Here is a 17,954-nt window from a genome sequence, read left to right as displayed (position 1 = left end):
ACAAAAACAAAAACCAAAAACCCAACAACCAAAAAAACCAACTACAGTTATACCTTATTGGCCAGGATATCCTCTACTTGACATGTCCATGTTAGGACATCATATTTGATGTACAGAGTATCAGTCAATTCCTGTTACTATCACACAGTCATGACGGTGTTCAACTTCTCCATTGTACAATTAGTTTTTGTTTTCCTTGTAATTAATCAACAGTCTGTGAAAAGACAGTCTGAAGACCATGAAAAACCTGCTCTAGGTTGACTCATTATTCCCTGACTCGATTAATTTTTTCATTTGCAAAACCTGTGCATGCTAGGCAGGTGCTTCACTATTGACCTATGTCCACAATAGAAGCGTTTCTTTTTCTTTTCTTTTTTTTTTTTTTTCCGAGACAGGGTTTCTCTGTAGCTTTGGTGCCTGTCCTGGAACTAGCTCTTGTAGACCAGGCTGGCCTCAAACTCCCAGAGATCCGCCTGCCTCTGCCTCCCAAGTGTTGGGATTAAAGGCGTGCGCCACCACCGCCCGGCCACAATAGAAGCTTTTCTAGTTTTATCTTTTTATTATTAGCATGCAATGATGAATTCTTGATTCCCCTCAGCACCTTCTAATTTGTTACTGTACTTAATTATACTGCTTCTCAAACCATTACTATCTGAGCAGGAGCCTTTCACCTTGTTTCTGGGCTTCCTGGCACAGGTCTTTCAGTTCTTTGGAGCACTTTTTACTTTTTGGCATTTGATATATTAATCTTGTTTTGTATCTTACCTGGTCCAGACCTAGAATCAGACACTTTAGTGAGAAGGACTAAAGGTTTTTAGTGAGGTGTTATGGTCTTAGAGGTCATGATCTGAGTATTATATATGTTCACCACTACCAGAGAGTCTTTGTGTCTTATTCTTTTGAAAAATAGTCAGAAAAATACGTATGTATATACACACGCACACGTGCCATATACACATATGCTTCAGAATTCCCAACAGTATTGCCAATCCATGCCCCATAGACTCTTATATTTTCTTTTTCTTTTTGTTTTTTTCAAGACAGGGTTTCTCTGTGGTTTTTGGAGCCTGTCCTGGAACTAGCTCTTGTAGACCAGGCTGGTCTCGAACTCACAGAGATCCACCTGCCTCCGCCTCCCGAGTGCTGGGATTAAAGGCATGCGCCACCACCGCCTGGCATATTTTCTTATTCTATATCTGTATGTACTTTTTCCTGTGTGAGAAGTAAAATTATTAAACATATGAATACATTTAAAAATACATTAACCCTGTATGTAAAATCTTCTTAAAATTATTTTTTTTTTTTTTTTTTTTTTTTTGGTTTTTCGAGACAGGGTTTCTCTGTGGTTTTGGAGCCTGTCCTGGAACTAGCTCTTGTAGACCAGGCTGGTCTCGAACTCACAGAGATCCGCCTGCCTCTGCCTCCCAAGTGCTGGGATTAAAGGCGTGCGCCACCACCACCCGGCTTAAAATTATTTTGATTGTTTCAGATATAACCTAATAAATAAGTATATTAAAAACACAAACAAAGGTGCAGTACACCTTTAATCTCAGCATGAAGCAGAGGCAGGTGAATTTCTAAGTTTGAGGCCAGCCTGGTCTTCAGAATGAGTTTCAGGACAATCAGGGCTACACAGAGAAACCCTCTAACCCCTCCAACCCCCCAAAAAACCCATCAGATTGTGAATTCTTTTTCCCACCTTCTGATCATCTGTCTGATAGCGCAATACTGTGTCCTTAAGTTACACGAGTGAATTCTTTCTCATGTTCCCCTTTAGCATTACATTTTATTTTGCACTTAAGATTAATGATTATATTAATAAAAAGTCAATGAATGACAAAATTGAAACTAACTTCTCCAGTGCAGCCATAATAAGGAGTTCCCAGCATAAAGACCATACTTCTTGGAGGAAACAAATCATCCAATGTTTTGATACTGGAGAAACGAGAGTCAAAAGCTCGGATGTCCTAAACAAAATGAAACAGAAAAGTTAATCATCACAGCTAGTATTTCCTTTTTTTTTTTTTTTCTTTTTTTTGAGACAGGGTTTCTCTGTGGTTTTGGAGCCTGTCCTGGAACTAGCTCTTGTAGACCAGGCTGGTCTCGAACTCACAGAGATCTGCCTGCCTCTGCCTCCCGAGTGCTGGGATTAAAGGCGTGCGCCACCACCGCCCGGCTCACAGCTAGTATTTCCGCCCGGCTCACAGCTAGTATTTCTAAAGTCTGCATATCATCTTTTTTCTGCATGGGATTAAATCTGTTTTGTCTGTAAATTTCAAATATGAAGATTTTCTATACACTAATTGATGGAGGAGGGTCATCTATGTGTTATTCTCATTGGTTAATAAAGAAACTGCCTAGGCTTTTTGATAGGGCAGGATTTAGATAGGTGGAGTAGACAGAACAGAATGCTGGGAGAAAGAAAGCATAGTTGGTCAGATGCCATGGAGCCAGCCACCACCAGGTCAGACATGCTGAATCTTTCCCGGTAAGCCACCCCTTGTAGTCCTACACAGATTATTAGAAATAGGTTAAGCAAGATGTGAGAATTAGCCAATAAGAGGCAGAAACTAATGGACCAGGCAAGTGTTTAAATGAATATAATTTGTGTGTTGTTATTTTGGGTGTTAAGCTAGCTGTGCGGGAGCCAGGTGGGACGAAAAGCAGGCCTGCTCACCTCATCACTACAACTAATACCAAAGTCTAAAACACACTGCCCTGTCGCATCATTCTCTTGCCTAGAAACTTCATCCATTTTTCTACTTCATTTACTTCTTACCCCACCATTGGTGGCTGACATTTACTATTAACCTCATCTTAGGAAGACTGGCACAAAAGTTGGTGAATCTTGTCCAAGGTCACATAGTAAAGAAGTCACCTCGGGCAATTTATGCTATAAATTACTACACTATAGTTTATTTCCCAGATAGCAGCACCCCCCCATCTTAGCCATATCCATGGGATAGGTTTAGACTTCAAGTCCCCTCTACACAGTGTATGTCTGAAACCACAGTCAGTACTAATACCTACAAAGACTTTTTTATACTTACACATCTATGACAGAGTTTACTTTATACAGTGAGAGATAACTGTAAGACTAAGACCATGTGAACGTGGTCTCTGCCTTTTGAAGTGTTGGCACTGTGTTCACCTTTCCCCATCATGTGATGATGTGACGATACATGCCTCCATGATGAGATGTGGCGAATGACTGAGAACTTATGAAATGTGGACACACGCTCCAAGCTTAAAGTGGAGCAGCAAAGCCAGGGGGTGGTGGTGCGCGCCTTTAATCCCAGCATTCGGGAGCCAGAGGCAGGCAGATCTCTGTGAGTTCGATGCCAGCCTGGTCTACAGAGCTAGTTCTAGGACGGCCAGGGCTGTTACACAGAGAAACTGTCCCAAAAAACAAAAAGCAAAACAAAAAGTGGAGCAGCAGTAGTGGTGAAACAAGCCCTTCCCTTACAATTTCAGGATTGGTATATTCATCCTTACTATCTGTAATAGGACCATCCTCAGCATATGAGGGAAAGTTTCGTCTTTTCATGTAAAGGGAGCATATTCTAACTGCCAGTACCATTCCTCTTACACTTTGCAGTCATTTTAGTAAAATAAAGTCACCATGCTCCAACAGTTGAGCTGGCGCTGAGATACCACTCAGGGTAGGCACACAGCATGGATGCAGGGGACAGAGAGAATTTCCATCTGAGAGACAGCACAAGATTTGTCTCAACACTCAGAATGGTGATCAATTTAAAATGTACGAATTCCTTAATTCTGGCCCCTTCCAGGTAATATTTGAAGACCTTGGCTGAATGAAGGTAACTGAAGTCACAAGCAGTTATTCAGAGTGCCTCCTGTTCCCTTACAATATTAGAGCTTATGCACACAAAGACAAAGACTTTAATATTCACTGTCTATTTCTGGCAAAAATAATTTTTTTTTTTAAAAAGAAAGGGTCTTGATACGTTATCCACCACGTTCTCAAATACATATTCTTCTTGCTTACTGCCAGGACTACAGGTGTTCACCACTACACCTGGCTAAGGTCAGTATTTTTGGAAGGATTAAAAAAAATATGTCAACATGTTACAAATGGTGTGTTCTGGAAAATTTATTCTAGAAAGTAAGTTCTTAAAAATTACCATAAAATTGGTCAAGCATGGTGACATACACTAACAACTCCAGGGTTTGTAAGGCAGATTTCTGTGAGTTCATGGTCAGCCTAGTCTATATGGTGAGTTCCAGGACAGACAGCGCTACATAGCAGAGAACTTGTCTCAAAAAAACCAAAGACCAATGAACCAACCAAAGGAACAACAACAACAACAAAAAAACTACCACAAAATCAAAACCATGTTCCCTACTTGTACACGCTGAGTGGGCATGGAATAATCCATATACGGAATAATATTTAAAAATTTACAAAACCAAAACCAGAACCAAACCACTTATTTAATGTGTGTGTTTGTCTAAGGACAACTTTTAGGAGCAGGTCCTCTCTCCTGCCACATATTAATTATTGTGACTTTTTTTTTTTTTTTTTGGCATTGCTGAGTCTTTAAACATCTAGGACTTCATGAATGCTAGGCAATTACTCTATCACTGAACTGTATCTCTAGTCCTTAAAAAATTTTGAGAAACATTCTTGCTAGGTTGCCCAGTTGCTTATGCTCAATATTTGGTTTAGAAAGACCTTGAACCTGTAATCTTTCTTTCAGCCTCTCAAACACTGGGATTACAGGCCTGGGCCACAAGACCTAAAGAAGGTGTAAAGTATATATTAAGAAAGAATTGAGACTTGGGGAACCTTACCTTAACAATAGTTTGATAAACAAAAGGAAGAATTTGTTTTGACCATTGTTTTTCCAGATGAACTTCACCATTCTGACTGATTTGATATTTACGACCTGTGAGCAACTGAGCATACACAACGGCAGATGTTTCATTTATTACTATTCCCTTTCTTCTTAGGTATCTAAAGGAAAAATAAAAAAGAAAGATACACATGTAGAAGTGTGTATGCAGTCCAGGTGATAATCATCAAACCAACTACTCACAATCAAACACTTACACTGCAAATAAAGGCAGGGCAGTTTTCAGCACCCTATAAAGCAGTGGTTCTCAGCCTTCCTGATACTACAACCTCCAATTACAGCTCCTTATGGTGCGGTGACCAACCATAAAATTAGTTTTTGTTTTTTTTTTTTTGGTTTTTCGAGACAGGGTTTCTCTGTGGTTTTGGAGCCTGTCCTGGAACTAGCTCTTGTAGACCAGGCTGGTCTCGAACTCACAGAGATCTGCCTGCCTCTGCCTCCCAAGTGCTGGAATTAAAGGCATGCGCCACCACTGCCTGGCCATAAAATTAGTTTTGTTGCTACTTCTTAACTGTAATTTTTCTACTGTTGTGAACTGTTAGGTAAATATCTGTGCTTTCCAATGGTCTTAGGTGACCCCTGTGAAAAGGGCTGGTTGACTCCACAGGGGTCTTGACCACAGGCTGAGAATCATTGTCACAAAAGCTTTGATAGTACTGATTTTAGTCTGTGGACCATTTTCCCACTGTCTACATGACTGAGTGAGAAATCAATCTGTAAAAACTCTAGAACTTTACATTCAAAGGCCACACACAAAATAAATGGAATAAAAAAAATTTAAGACAAAATGAAGAAAGGCAGCATGGAGCTCACCAAACTGAGGGGCATCTGAAGTATGCTATTCACTGCAAAGGCTCATTTCTTCCATTTATATGTGATACACACTTTTCATAAATAATCACCTTTGCCTTATTGATTCTTTTGGCTTTCAGGTAAAATAGCACACCTTTTAACACTAACCATTCTTTTAACAAGGCTTTAGGGACTGAACTCAGGCCTTGAGCACACTGAGCTCCGATCCCCAGTCCCCTGCACTTTGTATCTGCATTTCATCGCCACTCTGTGACGCCGTGCTAAGAAGAGTGGATCAATCTCATAGTCCTCCTGCCTCAGCTTCCTGAGTGTGGGAATTAAAGTTGTGTACTTTCATGCTCGACAAAGTTATTTCTTAAAATATATTTATTTAGTATGTGTGGGTGTTTTGTCTGCATGTTTGTCTGTGTACCATGCCAGAAGAGGGCACTGATTCCCTGGGACTGGAGTTAAAAAACAGTGAATCACTACATGGGGGTCTTAACTCTGGTTAAAAGAACACAGTGTTCTTTTTTTTTTTTATTGAAAAAAAAATTTCCGCCTCCTCCCAGCCTCCCATTTCCCTCCCCCTCCCCCCACTCCTCTCTCCTTCCTCCCACTCCACTCCCCCTCCCTCTTCAGTCTGAAGAGCAGTCAGGGTTCCCTGCCCTGTGGAAAGTCCAAGGTCCTCCCCCCTCCATCCAGGTCTAGGAAGGTGAGCATCCAAACTGGCTAGGCTCTCACAAAGCCAGAACATGAAGTAGGATCAAAACCCAAAACTGGACTCTCTGAACATGGTGGATAATGAGGGCTGATGAGAAGCCAAGGACAATGGAACCCAGTGTTCTTAACCTCTAAGCCATTTCTCCAGCCCTAACCAAATTCTTATGATACTCACTGTTCTGAAATTCCTTGTATTTCTTTAGTCCAGTTCGACTGTTCTTTATCTGAAAGTTCAATGACTTTAGATGGTGGAGCAGTTTTCCCCAAGTAAACCTTCTGTGTTCCTGGAGGTTCTTCCAAGTAAAACCTTAGCCATAAAAACAAAGGAGAATTATGTAAGCCTAAACTCGTGCTTTAATGTAGAGCTTCTGCAAGGTGAGTGTTCACAGTGAACAAATTCTATGTGGTGCAACTGCAAAAACAACCCCCTCAAACCCAAACTGGCGAATAAAGGCATGTGGAAATTTCCTACATTGGGCACAATGGTATTCTCTGGATACCCAGTTATGTGAGGGGCTGAGGGAAGCAGATGTCTTGAGCATGAATTTGAGATCATCCTACACAGCTTGAGAAAATATGAACTAACTATTCAGGTACAAATACAAGATGATATATCATTAGCACAATGAAAAGATAAAACATTAATAAATCAAAGATTTAAATAATGGAGAGGTACACTGCATACAAAGGTTAGACAATTAAAAACAATAAAAGTATCAAACCTTCCCAAATTCATCTATACGAATAAAACTTTTTCTTTTTCTTGTTTCTAAGTTTTTCTTCCCTTTGTCTTCCCCTTTGTCTCCATTCACCCCCACCTCTCTTTCAGGACAGGGACTGGCTATGTAATATAGGCTAGCCTTGAACCTCAACATAGCTTGGGCTAGTGCTGAATCTGTAAAGGTCTTCATGCCTCAGCCCAGAGTGCTGGAGTTATGAGTATGAACAATTATATCCTTAGGTTTAATACAATTGCTATAAAAATCCTTCAATAGTAATAGATAAAGAACAATATCTCTTAAAAATATAATAAATTAGAAAAGCTAAAGCCATTTTTTAAGAAGAAAAGTCATAGCCTGGTGGTGGTGGCACACACCTTTAATCTCAGCATTCAGGAGGCAGAGGCAGGTGGATCTCTGTGAGTTTGAGGCCAGCCTGGTGTACAGAGGGAGGTCCAGGACAGTCAGGGATACACATAGAAATCTTGTCTTGAAAAACCAAAAGAAAAATAAAAAAGAAAAAAAAAACGTAAAAAAAAAAATAAATGAAGGTTATCAAACAGCAAAGTAAATATGTTAGAGAAACCATGAATTGTATCTTACTTAGTTTCACCATCTGATACTGCCACAACTCTAGCTTCTTCCAGATGGGGCCAGTTAACAAAGACCGCTTTTCCAAGCACCGATGAGGCGATGTTTTCTATACTCTTAAAAGCACAAACAGAAAAGTTCATACCTGGTTTATGTCCAAGAGAAAACTCTCCAGTTCCATTTAAGTTTCAATTTGTAAAATGAATGAGGCAGATTAATGGTGTTACAAAATGCCCTCCACTAGGAAAATCCTGATTATACTTGTTGGACTCATAGTTATCTTTCTTACTTCTCTGATAACAAAGAAATCTGAGAAGAACAGCAGTAATGGCTTTTGAGTTTCATTCTGGACGATACTTAAAGCAGAATCTAAGAACTATCTCATAAAAAAAAGAAGTATCTCACTTCACTTGTGGCATGTTAGCAAAAAAGAACATTAGATTCAAAGAAAGGGGACACAGTTCCAAATTTGTTTTACTTCTTTCAAATTCTGACCAAATTATGTTTTTCTTTATGAACAGAAAGGATAGTGCATTCCTTCCAATGTTGAGGATAAAGAAAAATAATACACTATTTTGTACAAGGTAATATTTTAAGTAAAAAATTCTAGCTTTAAGAAGAAGATATTTTCAACTTACACATATAGGTTAGAGAACAACTTTGTAGCAGAAATTGATGTTGAAGTATAAATTTTATTTGTCTTTTGAATCATATTTAATCTTTTTGTTGTTTGCTAATTGTTTTGAGATAAGAAAGGTAACATGTAGCCTAGGCTGGTCTGGCACTTGCTATGTAGCCAAGGATTACTGTGAACTTCCTGGTCTTCCTGCTTCTACTTACCAAGTGCTGGACTGCAGATGTGCCCTTTTAAGCATGCCCAGTTTAATATGGTTTTGGGATCTAGGCTTGTGCACACTAGACAGGAACTCTGTTAACAGAACTATGTTCCCAGCTGAGTCCTGAGTTCAACGCCCAGAACTACATAACAGGGGCAGTCGTGTACGCCTTCTATGCTAATACTTGGGAAACAGAGGCAAGAGGATCAGGAATTCCAGCTTGCCCTCCCTTTCATAGGAAATTTGAGATCAGCCTGAGATACGTTTTAAAATAACTTAAGGTCAGATCAGATGTTTTGATAACAGTTTTGAGATGAAAAACCCTAAAATATAATCTAATGTTCATAAGGACACATAGCTAAGGTAAAAAATAGAAAGCAGCCCAATTGTTACTAGCTGATGTACTTTCCTTGTTAGGGTTGGTTGATAATCAAAGTGATGATTACGTCCTTATACCCATTTCTGCCCTCAATCTCCTGATCTAAAAAACTATTAATGAGTGGGTATGTACCCTAAAGATTTAAAGTAGAACTAACTGATTCTATTTCATATATAAATTTAGGTTTGTGATTCCTTATAAGATTACCTTTCAAGACAAGTAATAAAGTAAATGGCCCTTTCTTTGTATGCAGCCTGCCAGTTAAAAATCTGACAAGAACACCTTGTTTGCCCACACGGTCAAGCCATAACAAGTTGCTTGGGTAAGAATGCATATGAGTTTTAAGGATAATTTGTTTTTCAACTGTAATACAAAAAATGTTTAATTATGTAAGGGATATGGAAAACATACTGTTTTTTACTATTTATTTAGTATTCACTGAAATCATTCATTTGAAAAACAAAATGTAACCATATTGTAATTTTTAAATTGCCTGAAAGATTTTGCTGGGTATATAACCTGCAAGGGAAAGAACAGAGACAGAGCTAGAGTTACAGTGGGCTTGAAGGAAAACATCAAGAATGGAAGAGTTAGAAGGAAAACATCAAAAATGGGAGCATTAGAAAGAAAACACCAAGAATAAGAGAGAAAGAACTAGAGGGAAAAACACCAAGAATAAAGACAGAGTTAGAAGGAAAACATCAAGAATGAGAGTAGGAGATCAGCAGGAAAGTAAAGAATAGAGAATGCAAAGGAAGAATAAAGGCCTAAAAGAAACCATTAAGAGACTGTGTTTCTTCCCTCAACCCCTCAGATAGAAAGGTCTTAGCATATGTTGACTCCTTGGATCTCTTTCGAGCCCTGCGCTATCTGGAAACTGCCCCCAGGCAGCAATAGCATTAAGAAATATTTCAGACACAAAGGTAAAAAAATAAGATAATGCATCCCAACTCTTTTATTTTGAAGTTGATACTCCTTCCTTTCCTTCAAGGAGAATGAATGCCTTTCTTTTCTTTGTCCTAATGTCTGTCAGCACCGAGCTCAAGCGTCTGCTCATACACATGTGTTCCTAGTCACTGGCCAGCAGAATTCATTTCCTTTTCTTTTTTTAAATTAATATTTATTTATTTATTATGTATACAATATTCTGTCTGCGTGTATGCCTGAAGGCCAGAAGAGGGCCCAGACCCCATTAAAGATGGTTGTGAGCCACCATGTGGTTGCTGGGAATTGAACTCAGGACCTTTGGAAGGGCAGGCAATGCTCTTAACCGTTGAGCCATCTCTCCAGCTCTTCATTTCCGTTTCAAATCCCATTCATGATGCTAGTTATATAGCGCCACCTAACTTGTGTTTCTGTGCATTATCTTTAAAGCTGAATCTCAGTTATGCACATTAAATCTCTCTGTTAAACACTTTGGCAGGTATAAGCAGTTTTTTGCATGACTACTGTTCTATAAGTAAATGAATAAATAAAGTACTTACAAGTTCATCTGAATCTGCATCCACTGAGATTTCCAACATCATGTTCTCACCACGACTACTCTGCTGGAATACTTGAACACCACTTTTTTTCAAAAAAAACTTTAAAAGAATTCAAATAATTTAGTTTTAATTCTTATAATCACTCCACTTTTAATAAAGTGAAAAAAAGTCTGAATTAAATAGCCACTGACTTTATGTTTGATGTGTTTCAAAGTAGGGAATCCACAGAAATATAAAGCCTTCTGGTCAACCCTGGTTATTCTGTTCTTATTTATGTCTACACGCCAAGCATCTAATGATATTATTTTATACCTAGAAAATAAATCAAGGTAATTTAAAATTCAAACATTACAAGCAATTACAACTTTCAACAACTTTCAACTTTCTTTTGACTATTTCATAAGAACCATTTTTGCTTTAAAAAAGAGAGGTGTGTGTGGTAGCATGAGTCTGTATTAGAGAGAAGCAGAGGCAGGAGAATGCAAGTTCAAGGCTATTCTGAATTACAGAATGACTTCTAAGCCAGGCTAAGCAGATAGTGAGACCCAGAAACCCCCCCCCCCCGCCCTCCCCCCACACGGTAGAAGAGGTGAATTAGTCCTTGAAAGAAAATTCAGGCATAGTGGTTTATACCTATAATCCCAAACAGGGAGACTGAGGCAGGAAGACTTGTACCAAACTCAAAGCTATTTGGGGCTACACAAGGAAATCCTGTCTCACAGGAAACAAACTGTGGTGATTCCCCTGCAGGCTTACAGCAGGCAAGAAAAATTGATCCTTGAAGACTGGAAGACAAGAATGAAACTCGGCTCAGCCTGACTTTGTTGTAATTGCGGATGGACCAAGACTTCTATAATCTGGCCCAGACCATTTTACTTTAGTCCTATTCAAGCACAGCACGATTTAGAAAAAAGAATTCAGATAACAATATGAACTCAGCTTCAAGTGCACTTTTTCTTACAAAGTACATCTGCCTTCCTTCACAGGAATGGGCATTGTTGACTCAGAAAGAGTGACCAAAAGTTAGGGTCTAGGGAGCTTGCCTGAGGTAACCATGACACCTGTGGGTGTGAGGACTAGCCTGGCCCTGAGATAACACACAAGTTACTTAGGCTGCTGTAAAGCACAAGAGACCATACTCATAAGAATGGGTTTATGATCTAAAAGCAATGCTCAAGTTTTGGGGAAAAGGTCTTTAATAATTAAAAACATGAATTCTGGGAGATATGGTGTCCTCTTCTCCTTCTCCCTTTCTTGTTCCTCCCTCTTCTCTCTTCTCTCCTGTTTGTTCTTTGCCTGGCAGTCCTACTTGTCCCTTCCTCCTGCCTAGTCACTGGCCATTCAGCTCTTTATTGGATCAATCAGGTGTTTTAGACAGGCAAAGTAACACAGCTTTACAGAGTTAAACAAATGCAACATAAAAGGATGCAACACATCTTTGCATCATTTAACAAATATTTCACAGCATGAACAAATGTAACAAATCTTCAATTAATATTTCCCAACACAAGGCCTTTCTGCCCTCAACAAACAAACAAAACAACAAAAACCAACTCAGGGGCCAATGATGTAGGTAAAGGCACTCACTGCCAAGCTTGACTGATATCTTGTGTTTAATCCCTAGGGCCCACATGATAAAAAGAAAGAACTGACTCCCAAAAGTCCTCTGATCTCCATATACTCATAGCATACTTGTGTTCTCTCTCTCTCTCTCTCTCTCTCTCTCTCTCTCTCTCTCTCTCTCTCTCTCTCTCTCTCTCTCTCTCTCCCTACACATAAATACACACACAAAGAAATGTACAAAACGTAAAATAAAACAAAAATTCTAAAATATAACAAACAACAAAACCCTAAAATAAAGCAAACAAAACCAGAAAACTAAGAGCAATCCAGCTTCTCTACTGCTACTAGTCTAGGTACAATTAGGTAGATTACTAAGTAAAGGTTTTTATCCCACTATTTTTAGACAAGCTACATATAATTTATTTATTTATTTAAATTGAGGGGTCTGTTGGTAGTGGTGCACGCCTTTAATCCCATTACTCTGGAGTCAGAGGCAGGTGGATCTCTGAGTTTGAGGCCAGCCTGGTATATAAAGTGAGTTCCAGGACAGCCAGGACTCCACAGAGAAATCCTGTCTCTAAACAAACAATCGAGGAGTAAGGAGATGGCTCAGGGAGTAAGTTGCTTGCTTTCCAATTTAAGGATTTGAGGACGATCCTAGCATCTACTTAAAAAGGAGGGCGTGGCAGCATGCCTCTGTAATCCCAGTGCTGGGGAAGGCAGAGACAGGAGGACCCCTGCACTTGCTGGCCAGCCAGTCCAGGTCCAGTGAAGAACCTATCTCAAAAACAACCAAAACCAAACCAAACAAACAAAAAACTAAAAAACCCTTATACATAAACACAAAGGGAAATGTAAATCTATACTTCATGTTCTAGAGGAATAACATTTCACAGTCTATTTTATTGTTCTTTGTACTTGAAAAAAATACCATTCGCTCAACTGTCATTTATATACATGGTTTTCAAGAACGCAAGAAAAGAGAAAAAATAAAGATGGGAAGAGAATGGCAAAAACAGATTTAAGAAAGGAAAATGGGGTTCTCAACTTTTTTTTAAATCTCTGGCTGGGTAGTTGATGACTGTAAGGTTAAGTTATGTTTATCAAATACTGCTGGGAATAGAGACATGAACAATGAAAACACAAATGACAAAAATTTAATACAGAAGTTGTTTAGAGATAAAGTGAGAGATATACTAGACAGAAAAACCCACAAAGTCGTAATAGAAGAAATTAGCGTCTGCTCCAAGGAGAGAGTGACGTGGTCCAGGGAGAGAGATGCTTTGATGCTGACCAGCTGGCTGTTGCTCAATAATTATTAATTTCATTTTGAGACCAGGAATCATTATGTTGTTGATCTTGAATTCCTGGGCTCAAACAAGATTCTTCTGCTTCAGCCTCCTAAGCAGCTGGGACTCTAGGCTTGAACCACTATGCCTAGCTTATTGGATATCAAGTAATTGTCACAAATATGAATTCCCATATACACACAAAGACTTGAACATCTATAAGAAGAATTCATAAATCACCAAGTAGCATTACCTTGCACAACACCGTTCTATGGCAGGGAACTTTTCTGGCCATGGAGAGGAGTAGGTGAACTCTGTGTCTCTATCATACCAGCACATTAGACATTCACTGTGTTGGTTTCTTTTCCTTTCTTCCTTTTTGAGGGAGTGATTACACGTCTCCATGGCTTCCAACAATCGTTTCTGATGTAAATAATAATAAATGATTAAAGCAAATACCGTAATCTCAACATACAGAAAAGTATTTCCCCTTTGTACACTACTAGGCTCTTAAAAAATAACATCATGAGCTGATGGGGTAGCCCAGTAGGTAAGGCACTTGTTGCTGTCTGATGACCTGAGTTCAATCCCTTGGAAATAATCAACTTTCACAGGTTGTCCTCTGACCTCTACCTGTGGAACATGTGTGCACACACAGTGAAAATAAAATTAAAGCAAGAGTTCATTGTCATTCTCAGGCACACAGCAGGTTCTTCACCACCCTGACTTACAACATAAAACACAAAACAAAACAACAAAAAAGGTCCTGAGAGAAGAAACTACGGAGTAAGAAGGCAATCTAGAAGCTGTCTGTGTAGAGGAGAAGATTTAGCGTAAGAAGTAGACTTGAATCCAAAGACAGACAGGAGAACTTGAGAGACAGGTTATGTACTGAAAAGAAGTTCACCCAGCTGGGCATGAGCTGCAATCAGGAGACCAAAGTACCAAAACGAAGAATCCATGGGATAAAAAAACTAAAAACTGAAAGTATAGACCAGCTATTCAATGACATTATACCAGAGTATTCTCAACTGTAGAGAAGACATGAGCACCTAACATAAGAGGCATCCAATTTTTCCTCATTCACGGATTAATTACTGACTGATGTGCACACACGCAGGTATGCTTGCTGTGTGAGAAGGGAATACTGAGTCTTCCTCTATCGCTCTCTACTGTATGAATGTTTTTATTTTACTACGTTTAACTTACTTATTTTATGTGTATAAGTGTTCTGTTTGCATGTAAGTTTATGTCTGTTGCCTGTAGAGGCCAGAGGAAGGTGTCGGATCCCCTGAAACTGGAGTAACAGATGGTTGTGAGCAGCCATGTGGGTGCTAGAACCGAACCTAGGTCTCTTGGAAGGGCAGTCAGTGCTCTTTACTGCTAAGCCATCTCTCCAGTCCCAATTTTTGTTTATGAAAATTAAAGTATTTAGTGTGTAAATATGTATGTACATATGTATGTGAATGCGTGGATGCCATAGCACAGGTGTGGAGGTCAGATGAAAGAAAAGTAGGTAAAGAGCCAGGTGGTAGTGGCGCACGACTTTAATCCCAGCACTTGGGAGGCAGAGGCAGGCGGATCTCTGTGAGTTCAAAGCTAGCCTATTCTACAGAGTGAGTTTCAGGACAGCCAGGGCTACACACTGAGATACCCCATCTTGAAATTGAGGCATCCCCCCTCCCCGCAAACAAAGCAACAACAAAAAACAAACAAAAAAAATCTAAACCCAAAAAACAAAAGTAGGAAAGAATCTATGATGTAACATAGAAAACCAGAAAACCCTAACACTAATATAGGAGAAAGAAAGAACCAAACCAAAACAAACAAACAAAAAAACCCAAAACCTAGTCAAGTGGTGCACTCCTCTAATCCCAGTACTTGGGCGGCAGAGGCAGGCAGATCTCTGAGAGGCCAGTATGGTCTACAGAGTGAGTTCCAGGATGGCCAGGGCTACACAGAGAAACCTTGTCTCAATAAACAAACAACCCTCACCCTCCCACCCAAAACCCTGATCCAACAGTAATAACTTTCTACATAAATGGCCTCGACTCAACAACAAGAGAGAGAAAGAGAGGAAGAGAGAAAGAAAGAAAGAAAGAAAGAAAGAAAGAAAGAAAGAAAGAAAGAAAGAAAGGAGGGAGGGAGGGAGGGAGGGAGGGAGGGAGGGAGGGAGGGAGGGAGGGAGGGAAGGAGGGAAGGAGGGAAGGAGGGAAGGAGGGAAGGGAGGGAGGGAGGGAAGGAGGGAAGGAGGGAAGGGAGGGAGGGAGGGAAGGAGGGAAGGAAGGAAGGAAGGAAGGAAGGAAGGAAGGAAGGAAGGAAGAAAAAGATGCAGACTATAGCTGACTGGACTGAAAAACAGGATTCAACTGTTTGTTGTTGCTAAGAAATACCTCACAGATTGAGATTCAAAGGATTTCAAGTTAGTCTATCAAGTGAATAGAAGGGAAAGAAGCTGTTGTAGATAACCTCATATCTGAAAGGGTAGACTTCAAATCAAAATTGCTCAGACAAGGTGAGAAGGCCATTATATATTACAGAAAAATTAATCAGGATGACATAATAATTGAGATACATACACTAAATGTTGCAGCTCTCTTTCATAAAATAGACACCAATAGGCATAAAAGGTCTCACAACTCTTGATAGAATAATAATGATGACTTTACTACTTCATTCTCATCCACACAAAAATGAACAGAGAATCTTCAGAGAATCATAGATCAAATGGACTTACACATTCTCAGTAGTCCATAGAACCCTCTCTAAAACCGACCACATTCTTGGCCACAAATCAGCCTTCACAAATACAAAAGAATCGAGGTATACATGTAGTATATCCAGTAAACCAGCACTTGGAAGGACCAGGACTTCAGAGTCATTCTCAGCTACACAGCAAATCAAGGCAAGCCTGGACTATGAGACTGTCTTAAAAAGCAACAATAACAAAATGAACTGGAATAATTCCTTGTATTTTATCAGATTATAGTGGAATACTAGACAGTAACAGCAAAGAGAAACTACATGGAAACTGAATGATATAAGCTGGCATGAAATGGGTGATTGAAGAAATCATGGAGGAAATTTAAGGTTCTAGAATCAAACGAAAATGAAGGCACAGCATTCTGGTACAGCTAAGGGAGTCCTAAGATGAGAATGGACAACTATGAAAGTCAGTGATCTCAAATAAATAATCAAACAATAAACCTCGAGCCTTTAGAAACCAAAGAATAAGGCCTATCCCACACAGTAGGTGGCAAGGATTTTCTGGAAGTACCCTAAGGACACAGGCTATAAGTCCAAGAATTCAAGGAGATTGAATCAAGTTTATAACAGTAAAGAAAACCATGTGCAATGTTAAGAGACAACCTATAAAGTGGGACAAAGTCCTTGCTAACTATACATCTGATAGGGGATTAATATCTAGAAACTATAATGACCCCCAAAAATTAAGTAGAAAAAAACAATTAATGATAAGTAGACAAATGAACTAACCAGACAATTCTCAAAAGAACAGATACAAATAAAAATAATATAGCTAATATATGAAAAAATGCTCAACATTCTTAGCCACCAGGGAAATACAATTAAATGAACTTTGAGTCTTTCTCACCCCAATTAGAACGACAAACATTAAAACAAAAAATAATAGGGGCTGGGAAGATAGCTCAGTTGGTAAAGTGATTAGCTAAAAAACATCAAGACCTGGTTTGTTTTCTAGCTTGCCCATGTAAAAAGCTGGGTATAGTGGTGTAGACATACTTGGAATCTAAGTGCTGGGTAGATGGAAACAGGTAGGTCCCCTGTTAGACCAGGGGATGATGTCTGAAGAATGACACCTAAGATTATCTTTGGCTTGTACACACACATTAAAAGACTGTGTTTATATGTAATTATTTCATATACTGACCTCATCAATAAAGGGTATTAATACCACAGCTTCCCATTCCTGTTGTTTCCCATTTAGATCAGTTTTAAAATCCGGTGGGTAATATTCTATAATTGGTGAGTCTTCGCTGGTCATTAAATGCTGTGAAAATGTAAACAGGAAAATAGATAAAAGAGACACTATCATTACAACTATTCATTAACATATAGAACATTTCCTTAACTTATTAGGTTGCAACAATGTATTTGGTACATTATTGCTTCCAACTAAATGAATCCTTTTAATTTTCCTTTTTTCTGAGACAGCATCTCCCTGGTATTGAAATTAAATCCCACCTGACTGCAGATTCCCCAGTGTTGGAATTACAAGCCTGTGTCAGCTGTTCAGTAAACTGTAAAAATTTCAATTGTATTTGATATTCATTTCTTTCCTGCTTCTTTAACTTAGTTACGGAGCAAAATTACTTTTACTATGAATGACTTCTCTTTCTCTCTGAATTCCTGTCTTGAGACAGAATTTAAGTAATCCAGGTTGCCTTGAACTCAAGAGTCTCCAGTCTCAGTCTCAAGAATGCTAGGATCATAGGTGCACACCACCACATTCCTGTTACTATTAGTTTTAATTCTGTCATCTTTACTTAGAAACTTTTATTACATTTATTGTGTTGTGTGTGTGCACATGCATCATGGTGTGTATGGAGGTCAGAGGACAACCCGTGGGAGTCCATTCTCTCCTTACACAGTGTGGATACTGGGGATGGAAGTCAACAGGCATAGCAGCAAGTACCTGAATTTGCTGAGCTTCTTGTCAGC

The 17,954-nt window shown here is 39.2% G+C and overlaps 1 protein-coding gene across 2 annotated transcripts in view; it reads right to left on the bottom strand.

The window, feature by feature from the left end:
• Xrn1 (5'-3' exoribonuclease 1) overlaps positions 1-17,954 on the bottom strand; it is a 103,923-nt gene that overhangs the window by 59,380 nt on the left and 26,589 nt on the right. For both annotated transcript variants that reach the window (XM_057766678.1, XM_057766679.1), the window contains exons 15-22: positions 17,164-17,283; positions 13,507-13,676; positions 10,593-10,713; positions 10,402-10,500; positions 7,715-7,818; positions 6,568-6,699; positions 4,816-4,978; positions 1,854-1,967 (exon numbers count right to left, since the gene is read on the bottom strand). In XM_057766678.1, the coding sequence (XP_057622661.1) occupies positions 1,854-1,967; positions 4,816-4,978; positions 6,568-6,699; positions 7,715-7,818; positions 10,402-10,500; positions 10,593-10,713; positions 13,507-13,676; positions 17,164-17,283 (1,023 nt within the window). The remainder of the gene's footprint in view (positions 1-1,853; positions 1,968-4,815; positions 4,979-6,567; positions 6,700-7,714; positions 7,819-10,401; positions 10,501-10,592; positions 10,714-13,506; positions 13,677-17,163; positions 17,284-17,954) is intronic.

Source organism: Chionomys nivalis, chromosome 4 (assembly GCF_950005125.1).
Source record: "Chionomys nivalis chromosome 4, mChiNiv1.1, whole genome shotgun sequence".
Taxonomy (NCBI): Eukaryota; Metazoa; Chordata; class Mammalia; order Rodentia; family Cricetidae; genus Chionomys; species Chionomys nivalis.
The sequence above is the reverse complement of the archived record's forward strand: the minus strand, read 5'-3'. Positions and strand labels throughout refer to the sequence as shown.